We start from the raw sequence: 20,987 nt of genomic DNA, 5'->3' as shown, positions 1-20,987 counted from the left end.
GTGAGGCTTTTTGGGATTACATAGAGAGGCCTTTTGATAGAAAACTGTATTTTCAGTTTCGAATTGGGACTCTCCCTGTTAAAACATTTACTCAGAATTGGCTACCCAACCATGATAATTGTTGTCCTCACTGTCGAGATTTGATTGAAGATGCTGGTCATTTATTATTTGTTTGTCCATTGTATGTCATTCCACGTCGCAGATGGATAAAACCAGTATGTTTAAATTTGGGAATACGTAGATACAAGGATGCCTTGAGGATACTCGAATCTGATTGCACTCCATATTTGGTTATTGCCGTAGCAAAATTCTTGGGTTGGGCCTGGGTTATACGTTCACGCACCCTAAAAATGTTAGAAGAAGGATAAAGAATATCTGACACCAAGGACATTGTTCTATTTTTAACATAAGCTTACTTTTAAATTGATGTTATTAATTCATCGGAACTATTCGCCAGCATCACGGTTTAATGTATTTTTAAGATTGTATATTGTTTTAAAAATAGTATTTATATTTATTGTTAGGATGTAAATATGCTTTTATGACAATGCTGTCGAATAAAGCTTTGAATTTGATTTGAATATTACGACCAAGTTGTTTGTTTGGAGCTCTCAAACAGTGGCGCAGGACAACACATGTCTAGAAAGTGTTCATTCTTTTGTAAACGTGTACAATATTTCTCATGTCACAGATGACATACACAGCAAAAACACAGAGTAAAAGGAACTCAAAGGTGTAATTAGTATGGCAAAATCTGGGCAAGATCAACACGATTAAAATGTAATGAAAAAGCTTCTCGGACCATACCTTCTCCTGCAGCATGTGCTTCCTTTGCTGCCTCATGCGCTTTACCAGCTGAGCTAGGTCTGGAATTCCGTTGCCAGCCTCTACCTCTTGCATGGCCGCATACATCAAACAGAAGGCACCTGTGCGTCCAACCCCAGAACTGCGAGAAAAATGAAAACATATCAGATGGCAAAACAAGCAGCTGAAAGGACTTGAGCTACCAAGTTTGCATTATCCCGGCTCATCAAAAAACACTTTTTTTTTAAAAAAGCTACAAAACCATGGCTGAACAGAGATAAACACTATCTGATCAATCAACTAGTCAGATAGGGGAATGTATGTCTTAATGTTCAGAGATGCACTGACACCACTTTTAAGGAAATGCTCTGCTAATATTAGGTCACCTCAAAAGAACGTCCACTCAAGCCCGGAACCCGATCAACCATCATGGGCAAATATAACTATGCAATCACTGTCACTGATATGACCCTGCGAGGGTACTTTATGCGTTTGTTCCAATGAAAGCCTAATAAACAGATTTTTAAAAAAAGGAAAAGACCACACGGTGACTATTGCCGTGTGGAAGCATGTTACTTATGTAGTAATATCAGCGATTCTTTTCGATATTTCAGTACAGAAACATGAGAAATGTGCGTGGGGGCAAGGGAATATTCAGAGTTGGAAGACACCGCTATCACACATGGGTTAGAAATGAAAGACAAGGTATTCAACTAGGCAAATTGGATAGTGAGGAGCAATAAGATATCCAAGTATGTAGTTGCTTATAGTTCAATTGAGACTTTAAGAATATATGCTAGTGATGAAACCAAGACTTGATATATAGATTACTAATAAAGCTTTAATGTTGATAACTAATGACATTAATTTAAAAAAAAAGAGAAATGACTTGGCTGTAATTCTAGTTCTCCTTCAGGAGCATCTCCACTGAGATCATAAGCACTAGATCGTCCCAATACTGTGTGTGCGCCAGATGCATTTTTTTCTTTTTTAGAAAATATTTATAAACACTTTTTAATGGCTTGAGGGATCTCTACTTCTAATTATAAGCAGAGAATAATGAAACTAGCCCACTCCTTGAAAACACAGTAGAAGAAATAAAGCCTCTGCGAAGGAGTCTGGTGCAACTTCAGCTTGTTGATCGACAACCAAGACTATGTTAGGAGCTTTGCCGCCATCTGGAGGCAGTCTACGACTGACTGCGGCGAGCCAACCTTCCAAAAGCCAGTCATCGAGGTAAAGGAAAACTGGTATAGCCCAAACAATTGAAGATGAGCAGTGACCACAGTCAACGCTTATGAACACCCAATGGGCACTGGTGAAGCCAAAGTGGAGAAATGTAAACTGAAAATGCACTTAGTCTACCTTGAACAGCTGATAAAGTCTGTGGGTTTGCAGGATGGATGTATGAAAATCCTGTAGGCCCAAGAATACCATTCAATCGCTTGATTCCAAGGCAAACAATCTGGGCCAGTGTGAGCATTTCAAATTAGTCCTTCTACAGGAAGACGCTCAGAAGGCGAAAAACTAAGATAGGCCAAAAGCCTTCAACCTTTTTCAGCACAAATAAGTAGCAAGAGTAACAACCCATCCCTGTTTCCGAGTCCGCAACCATCTTGATGGGTGGTTGTGCTCCACTAATGGCAAGCTAAAGCACCTTGAGTAGCTGCTGTAGCAGGGAAAGGGGACTAGGAGGACTGATGCCCTTGGTTACCTGCGTGTTTGCATTTTAAATTTATAACGCACATTATGCCAAAAGGTGTCAAAGTGCTACCACCGGCGAGGAATAAAGCCAGACAAGACCATAACGCTACAATTACCGAAGGGAAAAAAAGCCATGTTTTCAGTTGCTTGCAGAAAGCCACATAAGAGTTTAAGCTTGCAATGTGGGTGTGAAATGTGTTTCACAGTCTGTCCGCTGCTACAGAAAAGGAGCACCCGCCCCATCTGGCTTCCCTAAATCTCTGAATGCTCACCTTCCTAAGAGAGGAAGATCTAAGCGGTCTCTTCAGGGAAAACCAATGAAATGCTGTCCTCAGAGGAGGCAGCCCCTGTAGGTGCCGGGCCAGATGTGCAATACAGAGTGCTTCAAAAGTCACCCGCTTCCTGACTGGCAACCAGTGCAGGGAGCGTAAGCCTTCCCTGACTCAAATGCATTTAGGTACATCCAATACTAGGCGAGCTGCTGCATTTTGGATGATCTGCAATTAGTTTAAGTGATGACTTGTTTATTTTAAGATATAATGCATTGCAATAGTCAAGATGTGAAATAATTAACATATACCATGTGGTACTGGAACAAACAGTGCGGGATAGGGTTGTGGACCTTGTTCCAAGTGCCCTGCATCTTTGGATATGGTTGGAACAGCAGGACATATTCCTTGTGATTCAGCATCTGACAGGTTCTCTGAATGCCAGAGCAGATTAACTCAGCCGTCGATGCCTAGCCAACCCTGAATGGTGCCTCCATCCTAAGGTGGTGCGAGGTCTCTTCAGTGACTGGGAAAAACCCAGGTTGTATCTATTCACCACAGCTCAGAGTGTGCAATGTTAGCACTTCTGCGTGCTGGAATTTCCAAGGCTATTCTCGCTCAGAGATGCTTTTCGTGGTTAGTGGAGCTCAGGCCCTCCTTTATGCCAGTACCACTCCTGCCCAGAGTTCTCACGAAGATCAGGAATGACCAGGCCCACGTCATTCTTGTGGTTCTGGATTGGGCACGGAGAGTATGGTGTCAAACTCCTGACCATGCATAAAAATGCTAGGGCTTCCCAAGTGTGGCAATACGAGAAGAAATGTCGTTATTCCTCCTCGTTATTTTCTTCAGCACACAAAGAAAAATGCCACTGGTCACTTCCTGCACAAAAACAATCCTGTCTGTAATGCAGGCACCCTTGCAATATGATGCAGGGGTGCCTGTGTTGGCGCCGAGCTGCGCACACAGTGCGCCTGTGTAGGGAGAGAGCAGAAATGCATGATATCTTTGTAAATGTGGACCATTTCTGCTTTCTCCCTTTCACATAACAGTGCAGAGCCTGGCCTCTCTGTGGGTCTCTCATGTTACACTAACACTTGGTGCGGATACTGCCTCCGGGGACTGTCAAATTATTTTTTGTTGTAGACTTATGGAGTGGATGGCTATGTTACCTGGTTTTGTCACAGCATGGGATATAGTGTTTATTTCTGTTGTATTTTGACAGCTTGCGTAACCCTCACAGTACACAATTGCACAGAGCAGTGCGAGCACCAACGTAACCCTTAGTAAATATAAGCCTTAGTACGAGATGACGTAGCAGGGTATGCAAATTGATTAGAGAAAGTAGAATACATTTGGATTGGTTTTTAGCTTAATCTGGGAAGAGCATGATTGGTGCATTTGCAGGCTAATCTGTAGGATCCAGGTTCTTATTTTGAGCTTTCAGCAGATCTACGTATTTTGTCAATATGCCATTTACATCTACAAAGAACAGTCATTCAAAGATGCCAACATACCCCGCAGTGTAAGCCCTTCCTGGCTTTTCAGCCAACATCACTTTGTCGAGGGATTAAGTGGGGGTCACTTTGCTGGTGGAAGCCTCAACAATCAGTCTCTCAGGAGTAGGAGGTTTAGTGAGAACATTAGGGTCGGCAAGAGCCAGTCTGTGATATCTGGCCTCTCGCCTATTCAGTGGTAGGCAAGCACTAGGCTCTGATTAGGGGTCAATAAGGCATCATAGACGGCTTCATTGAGTAAGGGCTCACATTTGGCTGGCCAAGTTGTTAGTCCCATAAGGACTTTTGTCTAACCCTCAACTAAGGGCAGTTATAGGTCCAGGACCTCAGTCAGTCACTCGACGAATTACCACGGTTAGTTTAACGCTGTATCACGGGGAAGTATCAAGCACACTGGTCTCTGTAAAAATTGTCATCATTACAGTGATGGGGTAAATCATCCCCATCATGATCTCTGGCCAGTGACATATTTTGGTCAGAATTGGAACCACTGATAGAGAGTCTCCTGTAGAAGGTACACAGACTCACTCTGGTTGTATGAAGATCAGTGGCACTATAATGATTTTGGCATGTGATCTCGGTCATGGACGTGCCGAAGCCGGCTCAGGGTAAGATTGTGGAGCCAACACCGGATTCTCCCCCCTCACCGGCGTCGATGAAGGAAGGAAGGATTGACACAGGTCGTGGAGCCAGCATGGAAGTCTGCACCGGAGCCGGCATAGAGACCATGACAGGTTCAAGTTTATCAGACGGAGTCGAGGCCAGATGAGCCAGTGGTAATCTGACTTTGAGCCCATGGAGGTCCTTGGAGGCCAAAGAAGCACCAAAGGGAACCAGGTGAGTGCCAAGTAATTCTGGTTTTCTTAAATGCCTCGATCTGCTGAGGTATCACTGATGGCCCAGGGAATCGGGGGCGCGTCAGGATCAACTGTAGAATTGGTTCCACAACTGGAGATTAGGAAGGAGACCAAATGTCACCGACACCCTAGGGTCTTCTTTAGATAAAGAGTGGAGGAGATGGGGACAGAATCGCTTTCTTGTTTTTTCTATGAACTTAACGGAGGACTTTGACTGCCAAGACAACTTCTCGCAGGAGTGGGTCCATGTCCTGAACTTGGAGCAGGACCAGATCTTATACAAGGCCCGCGATGACTGCTTATGTTCTACAATGTACAGCATAATTCTCTGGCCTGGATCTCCTTCGGGTGAATCAAATGACTCCCAAAAGTGCCCCGAGCCCAAACACAAACCTCATGCAGGTTAATGACCCATATCTGTTTTCTGCAGTCACCGCATGGTAAGAAACCTGTAGTTTCAGGAGGGGATATCACACCTTTACACACAGAATTTAGTTTGAGGAGTAATCGGAAGGGGAAGAAAATGGGGTGGAGCTCCGGATTCATGTTCGAAGACACAGAAAGGAGAGAACTGACGTTGATGTGTAGGGCTGGCGCTTAATAACTCCGCTTTATGACTTCAAGGGCGGTACAGAGATCACAGCGCCACCTAGTAGCGCACAGGTATATTGCTGAGAAAAGCTTCCTGATTGAGTCTGATATCTGGTGAATATTCTAAAGGTGAGACAGCTGCTGTTAGAAGTATCCATCAGAAATCAATTATCTTTTCAATCTTGCTCACCTGGTTTTGTAGGTCATCACAGGCAAGATTTACACATAGTCACTGACCAGTTCATTTTCTTGTGGACTGAGAGTACACAGTCCTAGACCAAATAGTCTTTCAATGTACTCATTTCATTTGTAGTTACTTGAGGAAAGCAATAATCCTCAGCCATACTGCAATCTTTAGAACGTGTTACATTAGGTTGGTGTAACGGCTCCCCTGCAGTGTTCACCGCAACAAGAATAAGCAAGCAACTCATTGCTGAGGCCTGGCTACGGGGTCTCCAATCACTGCTCTACTCCCCAAGGCAGAAAGGGCACCGAGAGCTCTCAAGTGCCTCATTTTAGGATATGCAAAGGATTACATACCATTGTAGGTCCAGGATGTGAGGGCAGGAGGAAGAAGCTGCTCTGCCAATGATAGATGGAGGAGGAGTGATGGAAGAGGGAAGGCCTTGCTGAACAGCCTAGCTCAGTGCCACCTTAAACTCGGATGAGACCGAACAAGGGTGAAACCGGTCTTGAGTTGCTTGTGCCCCAACTCAGGGAGGACCTAAGCTGGCAGTTTGGGCTGGACTGTTTCCATCGGAGTAGGATCAACCATGATTTGTATGTTGGTGGCTCCAAATTAAGGTGGCATGGTGTGCAAAATAACTGTGGCCTTAGATGCAGCCCTGAGTATTTACCAGTGGCTGAGATGTATTAAAGAATTCCATCCATTACTTTTTTGTATACTTCAGTGTGATACCGTAAGTGGGACGTGTTTGCCCAGACGTGGGTCTGATGCACACTGTGCCACTAGAACCAAGCTTTACCCGACTGATGATCCTATGTAAGGGCAAAACCTTGGGTTGCTTGTGTTCTGGATCAGGGAGAACATGATCTGAGAGTTAAGGGTGGACTGTTCCCACTGGAGCAGGGCCAAGAATGACTTGCATGTGGTTGGGTCAAAATTGAGGTGGCATGGAGGGCAAAATAATGATGGACTGGGATGCAGCCCCAAGTAATTAGAAGTGGGTGAGATTAATTCGATCATTCCATTCATTACCTTTTGCCCCCTTCAACTCTGGCAGTGCTCCTCGCAAGCATCTGTCCATGGATGGTGCTGCCATGCCTCCAGGATAGTGGGACAGAGGTGCCTTCTGATAATCTGCACTTCCAATGCAGGATTCGATGTGCAGAGGTACAGAGCCCAGAAAATCTTGGGCAGGATTGTGTAGCTAGTCTACCGAGCAAGCCATCTTGGTTGTAGCACAGCTCTGCCACTTGCAGTTTGTAATTTTGAAAATACTTGTGATCTCTACCGAGTCCATTTCTAAATTCTGGACATCTGAAAGACAAGCTACTGTGATATTCTAGATATCAGCCACTTCCAGGTCTTTTGTGACTCAAGCCACAAATCAGGCTCCTTACCCTACCTACTTGTACAAATAGTACATTGCTACTGTATTGTCCATCTGACCAATTTGTAAATTTGTCTTCAAAACTGGAAGGAAGGACTTGGTACTGGATGGACCACCCTCAGCTTCAGCGGGTCAATGTAAAATGCAATTCTTTCTAGAGCCATGTTCATTGAATGTAGACATGATTTAAAAGCTTACATAAAAGAGACATCCATCACAATTGTTTGTATTGGAATATTATGGTGAAACGGATTTTCAGTTCTGCGCTACAATGGGAGAGACTGAATCACAGCTGGTGTGAGAGTTATTTTATCTTCCCAACTGCTGAAGTTTTACTGATCCTACCAGTGATCACACTACTGATCATCCAGATACTGCTGAATGGCGCTGTGTGTGGAGTTAAGAATGAAGGACCTGGACAAAGCACAATACTAGGGACCTGAGAAACGATGACATCAGGCAAGCCATCACATTCATTCTCCTATGAAGATTGTGACATTTTAGAGTGATAGAAGACTGTCTTCTGTGACGGATACACTCCCACCTTAATGTCCAACACTTTTACCAGACAATGGATGGAGTGAACCAAGACTGAAGTCGACTTTGCATAACATCTAGGTGGTCAAGAATTGCTAAGGACACAAGGGAATGAGGAGGAACCTCCTGAGGTGGTGAAGCCTTTATTAAGCAGCGTTATAGGTAGGGATAAGCAAAAATTATTTTCCTTTTCAGATGTGCGGCAACCACTGGCATGCATCTGAAACAATACTCAGGTAGAATTTCAAGTCAGATGGTTCAACTTTGTAGTGATAATAGCGGACCACCACAAACAATATGAACTTCTGATGTTTCTCAAATATTGTAGTGTGGAAGTAGGTATCCTGAAGCGCTATACCACAAATCCAATCCATCAGATGGAGCGGACGATAGATTTGATGAAAGGCTACTATTAATTAAAAGTCCACCCATATCCACTTGTTTGTCGACTTCACGTCGAGAAAGGATCTGAATTATTGTCTTTGTCCTTTAATTTGAACCACAAAAAAACAAGAATAAATTCCTTTTTGGATGGAGGAACTTATTTCCTGGCTTGCTTCTCCAGAAGGAGGCTGACTTTCCACTGCAGTCTGCTCTGATATTTGAATGTGTTGAAAATGGACAGAGGCACCCATTTGTAGTTTGTGATTGTGTGTCACTCATTCTGATGATTCTATCCAAAGGAGTGCCAGCCAGATGGGGGAACAATTGAGTCACTACTTTCTTCCTGCAGGAGGTTTTCCTGCAGCAGTGGATGAATGCTGACAAACTCTTCCTTTTGCTGTTCCAGGCAGTTGAAATGGTTATTTTAGTTGTTGGTGCTGCTTTTACGGCTGCGCCTATTGAGATGTTTAAACCTGCTGGATGTAGTGGAGAACATGACTACGAATACTGTTTTTGAATTCTCTACAGTTTCCCTAAAGCAAAGTGCTGAAGGTCTTCATTTCAACTCAAAAACTGCATCTCCATATCAGCAAGTAAGCCAAACAAAAGTGATACTACCTGCCTGTAGAAACAATAACCAAATCCAGCTGTGGCTCTGCTCGAGGTTAAAGAGGATCTTACTCTGGAAGATAATACTTCAAGTCTAACAGGAGCAGGAACGGCTAAAGCAGAAGTCAAGAAAAGTTCAATGGCTGGTTTCAAAAGATCCCGGACTAATGGCAGTAAAGGACTAGAAGTGGATTGATGGTGCAGAGTCTTAAAATAAATGGGCTCCATGTTGCAGGGGCATGAGCAATGATTACCTGTGTGCCTTAGCAATAACACATTGATGAAGTTGTAAAAATCATCCCAACTGACAATCTAGACTTGGGAGATTCTGAAAGTACTGGATAATACCTTTGCATACTTGATACAGAAAGGATGACTCCAAGATTATTTTAGGATTATGAAACTTACAATGGGAACGATACCTTTACTGGAATCTGAAGGCCAGAACGCATAGAAGAATGAATAGTTGCGCCAAGGTATGGGTTGGACAGCACTTTTTCTTCTTGGTAAAACAGTCCTCCTCAGAGGCGACAGCACCGAGTGCTCCAACACAGACATGTTAAGATTACTTTCATAGGGCGTCATTACCCGTGAGTGTTTCCTGGAACTTTGGAGGTGGGTGTGGTTAATCTCACAGGAACTTATTCGAAGAGTCAGGGGAATAAGTTACTTTACTTTGGTAATCCTATTTCTGGTAGAAACTATTCAGTAGCAGATTCCTCACCTTTTGAAAACTCCCCAGGCATCACATTGGCATCATTCCTGCACACTGATGTCAGTTGCTTTTGATACTGTGCAGGCCCCTAGACACAGAGCCCCTAAAACACATTGGTAGACAGTGAGTCCAATCACAGAACGGGGAGCATCAGTGAGCAATCTGATGCTAGATGAAATCGCTACGAGAAACAGCATTGCAGAAGGTCAGTAACTTGTTCTTCTGATAGAGACTCCTAGCTGCAGATTCTTCACCTTTTGAATAGATAACAAAACAGTACCCATCTGAAGCGGATCTGTGAATGGACTCAAACCAGAAAGACTTGTAGGACTGAGTGGACAAAATGCCTCTCCCAGCTAACAGGACTAGTCCAGACAATAGTGCTTCGTGAATGCATGGAGGGACTCCCACGTAGCTGCCTAGAGTGGCAGCAGCTTTGGCCTTGGTAGAATGAGAACGCAGTCCTTCTGAGGGCTGCTTTTCAGCAAATGCGCAGCAGATCTTAAGGAAGAGCACGTTCCAGTGGGACATAGTTCTCTTTTACACGGCCTTGCCGTAATTTGTGTCAGAGGACCCCAGAAAGAGTTGATCGGCCACCCAGTGTTCTTTGGTACAGTAAATGAAGAAGCTCGGTGCTTTTTTGAGATCCAAGTAATGAGAGTCTCTTCTCCTCCTTAGTGGAATTAGGCAGAGCATAAAAGACCGGCATGGTGATGATTTGACCGACATGGACCAGCATCAGAACTTTTGGTAGGAAGGAGGCCCAAGCCCGCAGAACCAGTTTATCTGGGGAAAAAAGTAGTCTATGGAAAATTGACACTAAGAGCTTGAAGCTTTCTTACTTGCGGTGTCGAGGTGATAGCAACGTGGAACACAGTCTTAATGGTAATGAGCCATAAGGGTCAGCTGTGAAGAAGCATGAACAAACAGCACATCAGATATATTAGGACCAGATTAAGATCCCACTGGGGCATGACAGAGGGAGAAGGGAGAAATATATGTTGAAGCCCTTTCAGAAACAGCATCACAACTAGTTACTTGAACAGCGAGGGCCGATCTGGCAATGGTAAGAAGCACTAAAGGGCCGAAAGATAACCCTTTACTATGCCCAAAGCAAGACCATGCCGGGCAAGAGCGATTGTAATTGTAATTGTAATTGTAATGGTATTTGTAGAGCGCGATTGCTGCCCATGGGCGTCCAAGCGCTAAGCTGACCAGAAGTGACGGAGGAGGTGCTATGGTACAGTGGGTTTGTCAAACAGCCATGTTTTTAAGTTTTTGCGGAATGATAGAAGATTTGAGTTGGACCGGAGTGGGAGGGGAAGGTCGTTCCAGAGCCTGGCGGTATTCAGCGAGAACATTCTTCCCCCTGCTCTGGCTCGCTTTACTCTGGGAATGACGGCAAGGAAGGCCTCCTTTGATCGTAGGTTCCGGTTGGGATGGTAGGGGTTAACAAGATTTCTGTTGATCGCTGGGCTTGTGTTCCAGAAAGTGCGGTGCGCCAGGCACAGTGCTTTGAAGGCTATCCTCTGCCTCACTGGCAGCCAGTGGAGAATTTTTAGGGCAGGTTTAGCAGACTGAGTGCGCGGGATTTCTAGCAAGGAACGAGCTGCACAGTTCTGGACAACCTGCAGTTTTCGAAGTGTAAACTCAGGTGCCCCCATGTATAGGGCATTGTTCGAGTCAAGGCGAGACTGGATTAGCCCTTGGACCGCAACCTTTTTGGCTTCTAGTGGCAGCAGTGGAAGAACCTTCCTCAAGGTTCTTAGAAGGCCAAAGCATGTGGCAGATAGTTTAGTGGCCTGGGTGGAGAAGGAGAGTTTGCTGTCCAACCATACTCCCAGGCTCTTCACGCTTTCCTTTGGGGTGGGGGGGGGACCCAGTGCATTAGGCCACAGGGAGGTGAATGGAACTGGAGAAGGTGGGCCTAGGAGCATGAGTTCCGTCTTATCTCCATTTAAGTCATTTAAGTCATCCAACCCTTTATGTCCTCTAGGCAGTGTAGCAGATCGGCAGGGGAGCACTTACTGTTCTCGGTGGCCAGCGAGACCACCAGCTGGGTGTCGTCGGCGTATGACACGATTTTGATGCCATGTGGTTCGACGACACTTGCCAGCGGCCTCATGTAGACGTTGAACAGCACAGGGCTCAGGGAAGAGCCCTGTGGTACTCCGCAGCTCAGGGGTTTGCTTGAGGATACTGTTACACCGTCGAAGATCTGAAACGACCTCCCAGACAGAAAGGATTCCAGCCACCTTAAAGCGTCACCTGAAACTCCGATGTTATGGAGACGGTCCAGCAAGGTGGAGTAGCTGACCGTATCGAATGCGGCGCTTAGATCAAGGAGGATCACTGCCACTGATCCTCCTTGGTCCAGAATCCTTCTAGTATCTTCGGTGACTGCTAACAAGGCGGTTTCTGTCCCGTGTTGAGGTCTAAAACCTGTCTGAGATGTGTGTAACAGCGAGTGATCCTCCAGGTACTGCACCAGCTGGGCATTTATGTGCTTCTCTAGCACCTTGCTCGTCCAAGGAAGGAGTGAGATGGGACGGTAACTTGACAGATCGTTTGGGTCTAGGCTCGGTTTCTTTAGCAGTGCCCGTACCATGGCCTGCTTCCAGGCAGTGGGGACAGAGCATGCAGAGATGGACGAGTTCAAGAGATCCAAGATTACAGGCAGGATGGTTTTACTTGCCTGCATCAGGATATCTGGAGGGGCAGGGTCACGGGGAGATCCCGACTTGACCGCACGGGCCACTTTGCCTAAAGTGTCGAGGTCAAGGGGGAGAAAGTGCTCGAGCGACGGCTGGCCTGGACGGGGGGGTGGTCTGAGGCGAGATGGTTTGAATGCTTCCGGGGGGGTAGCTGCAGGTGGAAAGGTGGAATAAATTTTTGAAACTTTGTTATGGAAAAAATCTGCAAGCTCGTTACATTGCTTCTGGGATTTGATAGGGGGGGGAGCCGTGGTGGCGCTAGAGCATTGTTTTATAATTTGGAAGATTTCCTTAGGTTTGGACTTCGCTTCCATTATTTTCTCTGAAAAGTAGGTAGCCTGGGCTGCTCTAATCCCTTCTTTATATACCTTGATGGCCTCTTTATAAGAGGTCTTCTTTTCTGGGAGGAAATCTAGGCGCCAAGCTCTCTCTTTTTGTCTGCAAGTGCGTTTTAGCTGTTTTAGAGAGTCAGAAAACCATGGGGCAGATTTCTGAAGTCTCTTAGAGGAGGATTTACGCATCGGGAGAGTGGAGTCTAATGAACGGGTGATCCAGTCTCTATAGATGTCATTTCCCACATTAGGATCCGAGCAGGGGGAGGGGCAAGTGGAATCCAGTTGGTGCAGCCAGGATTCCAACGGGAGTTTTGACCAGTTCCTCCTGATGGTCACTTGAGGGGGTACTTGGGGATTTTTATAAGTGGCCCACGAGAAGGGGACCAGAAAATGGTCTGACCACGGAAGGGGGATGGGTGGATCAACCGTTAGGTCCAGGCAGTTGCTGAAAATGGGGTCTAGCAAATTGCCTTTTCCATGGGTCGGAGCCGCCACCAGCTGGGTGAGTTGGAGGGCCTCCAGATCTTCTAGTAAGTTCCGTGCGATGTGATCAGTAGGGGAATTAAAATGAAGATTGAGGTCCCCCAGAATCGTGTGGTTGGCTGATGTGAGGGTTCTTTCCGCAATGATTTCTGGCAGGGACCTGTGGAACATGTTTGCAGGTTCCGGGGGGCGATAAATCAGGGTGCCTGAGAAGGAGTTGTTTGCATCGAACTCTAAGCAGAAAGTTGCGCTTTCACAGTCAGGGATAGTGTCTGCCGAGAAACGGCATTGGTACTGGCTTTTCAAGATGATCGCCAGACCTCCGCCTCTGCCGACCGGTCTATCCACTCTGAGAATGTGATAACCTACGGGTAGTGCTCGCACCACGTCTGGATCGGAGTGGGCAGTGAGCCATGTTTCTGTCAGGAAGATTGCGTCAGGCTTTTTCTCCTCGAGCAACATGGCAATCTCCGTATGGTGTTTCGGCAGAGAGCGGCAGTTTAATGCAAACATATGGAACACCTGTACCTTTGCCGACGGAGTTTTGCGGAAGAGGTGCTTGCATCCCTGACATGAGCTGGGTAGTTCGGTGGGGACATATATAAGAGGGCATTGGGAAGTACAGAACCTACCTATTTTGTGTAGGGCCGCCGAGCTATAAATCCTGCTCTGGGCGGGGAAGGGGCCAGGGGTTGTGGCCCTGGGTCCCGGCTGGTCGCGGACGGGCGCAGACGGGCTTGCCTTTGGCGCGCCTTCGGCGCGCAGACGGCGCTCCCGCTGCGCTCGTCCGCTGGGTGCGAAATGTAGAGGGGTCTTTTTTTTTTTTTTACGAGTTTTATACTGCGTGAACTTGACCTGAAGGTATCGGGTATCTGAGCACTCTACATAGCACCAGTTGCGTTACATGAGGACACATTCATTTTTGTTAGGCACGGGGAGATTAAGTGATTTGCCCAGAATCACAGGATGTTCAGCGTCATTGCCGAGACTCGAACCCGGTTCCCCAGATTCGAGGTCGACCGCCCTAGCCATTGGGCCAACTCCTCTCCCCTGCTGACCAAATGGCGGCCCAACAAACAACACTGCAGATTTTTTACAGTCTCCTCCAAAACATAGACATGGTTGGAGAGGGCACCTTGATGTTGGGCCCACTGAGACTTCAGATGCCACTGCAGAGCCCGCAAACGCCACCTGGCGTGTTCAACCAGGCGGATGCAGGAGGCCATCAGTGCCGGCACTCTCACTCTACTTCATTGAAATTCATGACTGAGGCTGAAAGATGGAGATCATAGCCTGAATATCCTGAACTCTCTTTCCTGGGGAAAAGGCATGAAACCTAACCGTGTCCAGGCAGCTCTGATGAAGGGGAGTGTCTGAGAAAGAGTCAGGTGTGACTTCGGCATGTTGATAGTGAACTCCAAAGATGACATGAGGTTTGCCGTATTCTGGAGGTGGCGGACGACTGCGTGGGGCAAGCCGTCCTTCAATAGCCAGGCATCAAGGTAGAGAAAGATTAGCACCTCAAACCTCTGAAGACGAGCTGCCACTACTGCCATCACTTTTGCAAACACCTGTGGGGCATAGGTGAGAACAAAGGGGAGCACGGCGAACTGCTAATGCTCCTGTCCAACCACAAACTGCAGGTAGCGCTGATGGGCCGGCAGGAGGAGGAATGTAAAAATAGGTACTCTGCAGGTCGAACGCCACCATCCAGTTTCCAGGGTCGAGGGCAGTGAAGACCTGGGCCAGGATGAATATTTTGAAAATGTCCATGCAGACAAAGGCGCTGAGAGGCGCAGAAGCAAAAGACACACAATTGATTGACGGAATGCAGAACAAATCAAAACATTCACCCCCAGTCAAGAGATCTGGGTTAAATCCATCATTCTCTTGCTCACCATGCCACCCCAGTTTAGACCTGGACATATGCAAATCAGGCTTGACCCTGTGCCTCATGGGAACAGTCCAGCCCGAACTGCCAAGCCAGGTCCTCCCTGGACCGGAAACAAGCATTCTAGGACCGGTTTCGGGGTTTCACCCCTCTTCAGCCAGGATAGCTTGATTCCAGTGGCACGGTGAGCCCAGGACCCACGTCTGGGCATACCTGGCGCACTTAGGGGGAGAAAGCAAAAGACACACAATTGATTGACGGAATGCAGAACAAATCAAAACATTCACCCCCAGTCAAGAGATCTGGGTTAAATCCATAATTCTTTTGCTCACCATGCGCTAGAATAGGCGGAAAGGCATCCATCCTTGGGCACCCGAAAGTAGCAGGAAAAACAACCTTGCTCTCTTGACAGCCCTTTTGGCCAAAAGAGCTTGCACTTCCTTCTACAAAATGGAGAGATGGTCCTCTGTCAGTCGGGGAGGGGCAGTGGAGAGTTGTGGCAGGGAAGAAAGGAATGGCAGAGCAAACTTTCTGCAGGACCCACCTGTATGAAGCCAACCCTTCATACCTAGAAAGATCGCTGGATTCTGCCTCCTATCTGGTGGCTGGGCTTTGTTAAGGGCACGCTAAAGAGGTTTGGTAGGTGGGGCCGCAGGGGGTGGTGGACTGGGCGGCAAGCTAGCAGCGTGGAGGTGGGCATTTCAGCCATGACAGCAAAAAAGCTTGGTGCTGTAGGAGAGTAGAGTCTGCTTTCTATGTTCACCCCCACTTTTTGCTTTTGCTCCACTGGTTTTCGACTTAGATGTGGCTGTGGGCCTGCCAATCAGACCCACAGCCCTGCTGTTCTCTCTCTAAAATTATACTATGTACTTTAGGTGCATAACCCAATTTGTTAGGGTCACCTTATTGGCCCCTGTACAGTGTACCTTAGGTACCCAGGGCATAGGTGTACCCTAGGCCTACCAGGGGCTGCAGCATGTATTATGCCACCCCTGGCCTGGCCTTCCATTATGACACAACTGGCTGATCACTCAGCTGGGGCAAGGTCGTGTAATCACTCCTTGCTTAGGTGTATTATTCCTATACCTACCTTATATATAGACACATGTGTACCTATCAGCCACTCCTATGGCAGGCCTTAACAATCCTGGAGGCAGAGTGCATGGTAACATGTGAGATGGTGCTCTAGTATGAGCTGAGCCTGTCTGCAGCTTTCGGAACCATGTCCTTATAGCTGTTCTATGATATATCCTACCATATACTCTTAAAGTACCTTATAATCTTAAACAGTTATGGTAACTATGGTTTGGCTGTATCAAAACATGTAGTGTAAGGTGTCTCACACTTTGGAATAATACCCCCATACCATTTCTGGCAATGAGGATATCATTCCTCCCTTCTAGAGGGAGAAGACATGTTGAAACCTACTTACCCGGTTAAAGTTGACCAGAGCCCCAGCATCACAAAATGGATGATGCTGCCACAGACACAAGTCTGACCTCCTGCTGCTGGGAGTCCTTCCAGCGAGGGAGGCTTGGACAATAGGTTTCCTGCCTTGGGAGGTGCGAGCACCACCCTAGACAGGATTTAGTGTATTGGGGCAGGGAGGGTTGAATGAAACTAGACACTGCCTGGGGCACATAAGGTGTCCCATGCATAGTCCAGTTCAAACCGGCGCTGGGGCACTCCAGCTCTGGCACGAAACTGGACAAAGGAAAGGGGGTGTAACCACTCCCCTTCCGGGTCCCACCCATAGGAGGGACCTTGCAGGTAGCTCAGCCCACTAGCCCAGTATATCAGTAGGTAGCTGAGCCCTGCTAAATTGGATTAACCTGAATCTGCAACTTGAACAGAAACTCTGGACCTTCGACATTCGACCTCAGGAAGAAGACTGAAGAAATCTTCCTTGTGGCCAAGGAGTGACCACCCTGGGCAACCAGGCACCATCCAGCGACCGCTGCTTTGCTTTGCGACAGATCCTACGAGGGACGACTGCAGAGACTGACCAGCGCCGAGACTTCCAGACACCTCTGACCCAGATCCACATCTCCAGCGAAGCTGAGACCCGTGGAGGCGACGAGGGACATGGGACCGGCGACTTGGGAAAAGTGGCTAGTACCTGACTAGCGCGACTTCCGAGGCTCCCTCGAGGCTGTGCTTGGGGAATTGAGAAGCCCCCATCCCGAGCACCATCTGCACCGAAGATCAGCTCCCCACACTTCACGTGTTCTGCTTGGGGCCCTTCTGCACCTGAGTTGCTCGACGTGTTGTCCGGTTGCTGGCCCGTTGGCTAGTGACCCTTCTGATGACGAACCTTTAAATTCATCTTGCTGGTCCGGCTCCTCAAGACTGGCACCCGCTCCTCTGTGAAAGAGAAGCACCCCAGACCTTCCTGGTTTGCACCAGAAGCAAGTCCTCCATCCTGCGTGGGTTCCGCTTGCCAAGGCTTGTTGGGTCCTGACTCGACTTCGACGCCGACAGCAAGAGCCTTCGTGGGACAGCTCACCTCCTGGTCGTCCTCGACGCCTCCTGGTACCCGTGACTGCTGCGACAAGCTTCCCCTCTTCACCTGCATCTTCACGACATCGCCTGGTTCCTTCCTGGTTCCTTCCCGGCTCCTGGATGGTGACCTAGACTCAGTCCCTTCTGCTTGCAGGTTCCTTCCTTCTTGATCCCCACCTTGGGATCCACCGGACACTCTTCACTGACTGCTTGTCAGCAACTTTCCTTCAGGCATCCATAGGAGTCGACGACGAAACCCGACGCAAGTTCACACCTATGCACCCGCAGCCCGTGGGCTAGGTAACTTGAGCATTTCGGTGCTCACTAGGGTATTGACTATCCAAGGGTCTAGTTTCCAAGTCTCGACTTCCTAGCTATACCAGTGTCCTAAAACTGCTAATTTCTAATAACTTGCATTTCTATCGACTTTTACGCATTACGCGTGAGTGTTTCCACTCTGCACCTGAATCCCGTGGGCCTCCCACTTCCTAACCTTTGGTAGTATAGTGTAGCCCCAGCGATTCCCTAGGCCTAGGCCTATCCTGTATCCGTGACAGTGGTCCTTATATCACTTACTTAGTATATGGTTTGCGTGGCCCCTAGGGCCTAACTGTATTACTTACCTGTGTGACTTGTATGCTTAAATAAGACTGTGTTGTTCTTACCTCGAATCTCATAAAGAGTGCTGAGGGTTTGACTAGAATAAATACATTCTATTTTTTTATATATCTGTTGTGGTGTCCTTTCATTTGGTATTCAAGGGATTACATATGGTATAACAGCTGGCTTCACATGCCATACAGAGTTTAGCCTAAGACTGCTCTTGTCCATGCTACCACTAGGATAGCTGGTCTATAAGGTTGACTTTACAACCAATCACCATAAGGGTTGTTTGGACTGATACAAGGTGTACACTAGAATTAGTGACATCATATATCAGGCCAACTTCTCACAGGTGCCTCACCAAAAACTGCAAAAGAAGCGTTGGAACTGGTGCATTTGGCAAGCAGGGGCAGAGAGGCCCAGAAAGCAAGAAGCCCACTCTCTTTATATCACTTGAGAGCAGAATCTGCCTTGTCGCCGAACAGGCTGGTCCCATCCAAGGGCATGTACTTCACTAAACAGACATTCTACTGCCATTTTTTGTCCTACTAATATCAGACGTGCTGAAAAGATGAGGAAGATAGCGATTCTTTCCCTTAATTGTCGTTCGCTGGTTAAGCACCACGAGGACATTTTTGTCCTTTTGGAGGACTACTCACCCGATATTTGCTTTCTTACAGAAACATGGCTTACCGATAGTACCATGCCTGAAACTCTCTTAGCGTTCCCCGCTGGTTACAGTATTAGGACCGTGAATAGAGAGACCAGGGGTGGGGGTATAGCGGTTGTTTTTAAATCTTACCTTACTTGTAATTTGGAGAAACAAATTCTGGCGGGTAGTGAATGTGCAAGTTTCAAAATCACTATCTCGCAAAATTATACGGTAGTGGGGCTCTTGATCTATAGACCACCAGGGAGCTCGAGCGTATTTAGAGCAGCCTGTGTAGAGCTCGTGAACAGATTGGCACTTGGATGGGCCAATTTTACTATTGTGGGTGACTTAAATCTCCACCTAGATAATATAGAAGATCCCGATATAGCTAATTTTATAGCAGACCTTTGGGCCGGTCAATTGGTTCAGTTGGTGCAAGGTTCTACTCACACGGCGGGTCATCTTCTAGACCCAGTGTTTACCAACTTGAACTTCTTGTCTGTAGCGGCCCCATTAAAATTGCTTTGGACTGATCATTATTTGATCATGATGTATCTGTCAATCAAAGGGGCTAGAATTAAGGATTGCTGTCACCTCACATGCAAGAGAGCATGGCATAAGCTCGACTGGGCTAATTACGCTGAAAAATTGGGGACCTCCTGCCCCATGTCTAATGCGGACCCTAACATGGCATATACTGCCTTTTCTACCTGGATCCGACAGCTCTTGGACGAGCTAGTCCCGGAATAATGGCAACCATCCCGCAAATCTAGCTACAGCCCCTGGTATAACGAAGAACTTGCCGTATTGCGAAAGGACTGCAAAAAACTTGAACGCACTTGGAGAAGGGACTACGACTTGATGGCTAAAGAAAAATATCGTTTGGCCATTAAGAACTACCAAAAAAGGATCCAGGTGGTCCGAGCCACTTTCTATGCGTCACAACTTGCAGGCAGTGGGAATAAGGCTAAATGTATATTCTCCTTAGTTGCCTCATTAACAACAGCTCCTACGGAGCCTTTTATTTCATCCAACAAGCAATGCGATGATTTAGCGGCAGATTTCATTTCCAAAGTGGAAAGGATTTATAAACAATTTCCCGTGTCAATACAATCTACTGATTCGGTAGAGGCAACGGCCTGCTTATTGGATAAGTTCCCGCTGATCGTGCCTGCCCAGCTGGAGGCACTCTGTTTTAAAATAAAATCTGGTTCTCCCCTTGATCCGCTTAGGCCAGGTCATTTTCTTAAGCTTCTTCCTACAATTCAGGGCCCTATGTGTGACATCTTAAATGCTTCATTGACCACAGGAATCGTGCCCACTGCTTGGAAGATAGCCAAAGTCCTGCCTTTAATAAACCCAACTTAGATCCAGATCGTCCTGAGAACTATAGGCCTATCTCCCGCCTACCTTGGGCATCGAAGATTCTGGAGACATATGTCCATGCCACGCTCTCCAACTTCCTGTCCTCTAATAACATCTTGGATCCCTCGCAAAATGGCTTTCGCCCCGGTCACAGCACTGAGTCAGCACTGTTGGCCGTGACAGAACATCTTTGGATAATGGGCACACTGCGGCATTAATCCTGCTAGACTTGAGTGCCGCATTGGACACCGTGTCCCATGCCATTTTGCTGAGACGATTAGAGGAGGTTGTGATCAATGGCTTGGCCTTACGCTGGCTGGCATCCTTCCTAGAGGATAGGACTTTCGAGGTTTCTGTGCCCCCGTTTTCCTCAGGGACTTTCAAGGTGAGACAAGGTGTACCTCATGGCTCATCTTTGAGCCCTTTGCTTTTTAATATCTACCTGCTGCCACTGGCTCTTCTCGCAAAGAGCCGTGGTTTGACCCTTGTCTCTTATGCTGACGATACACAGTTGGTGGTAGCCCTGTCTAGCAATACCGTTAGGGGTAATAGCCTAGACGCTGCCTGCTTCTGCACCAATTTGGCAGCAGTGGCGGACTGGCTTACCATCAACTGTTTGCAGCTAAACGCTGAGAAAACAGAAATTCTGCTGACGGGGAAAGACCAGGGTCTTTGGAGTAATGATTGGCGGCCCCAGAGCCTTGGACATGCACCCCCTCCAAAGACGGTGGTGAAAAACCTCGGTGTTTGGGTAGATAGCAATCTTAACTACCAAACCCAGACTAAGAAGGTGGCTGGCACATGTTTTGGGTTGCTTAGGAGCTTTAAGTCTATTTTTAAGTTCTTTGATGCCCCTACTAGACAGCTGATTATTCAAGCCA

The 20,987-nt window shown here is 47.1% G+C and overlaps 1 protein-coding gene across 1 annotated transcript in view; it reads right to left on the bottom strand.

Moving 5' to 3' along the window:
* PTPN23 (protein tyrosine phosphatase non-receptor type 23) overlaps nt 1-20,987 on the bottom strand; it is a 558,626-nt gene that overhangs the window by 75,175 nt on the left and 462,464 nt on the right. Inside the window, exon 23 of the mRNA XM_085628617.1 lies at nt 808-946. Within this exon, the coding sequence (XP_085484743.1) occupies nt 808-946 (139 nt within the window). The remainder of the gene's footprint in view (nt 1-807; nt 947-20,987) is intronic.

Source organism: Triturus cristatus, chromosome 10 (genome assembly GCF_964204655.1).
Source record: "Triturus cristatus chromosome 10, aTriCri1.1, whole genome shotgun sequence".
NCBI lineage: Eukaryota > Metazoa > Chordata > Amphibia > Caudata > Salamandridae > Triturus > Triturus cristatus.
This window is presented reverse-complemented; position numbering and strand designations above follow the sequence as displayed.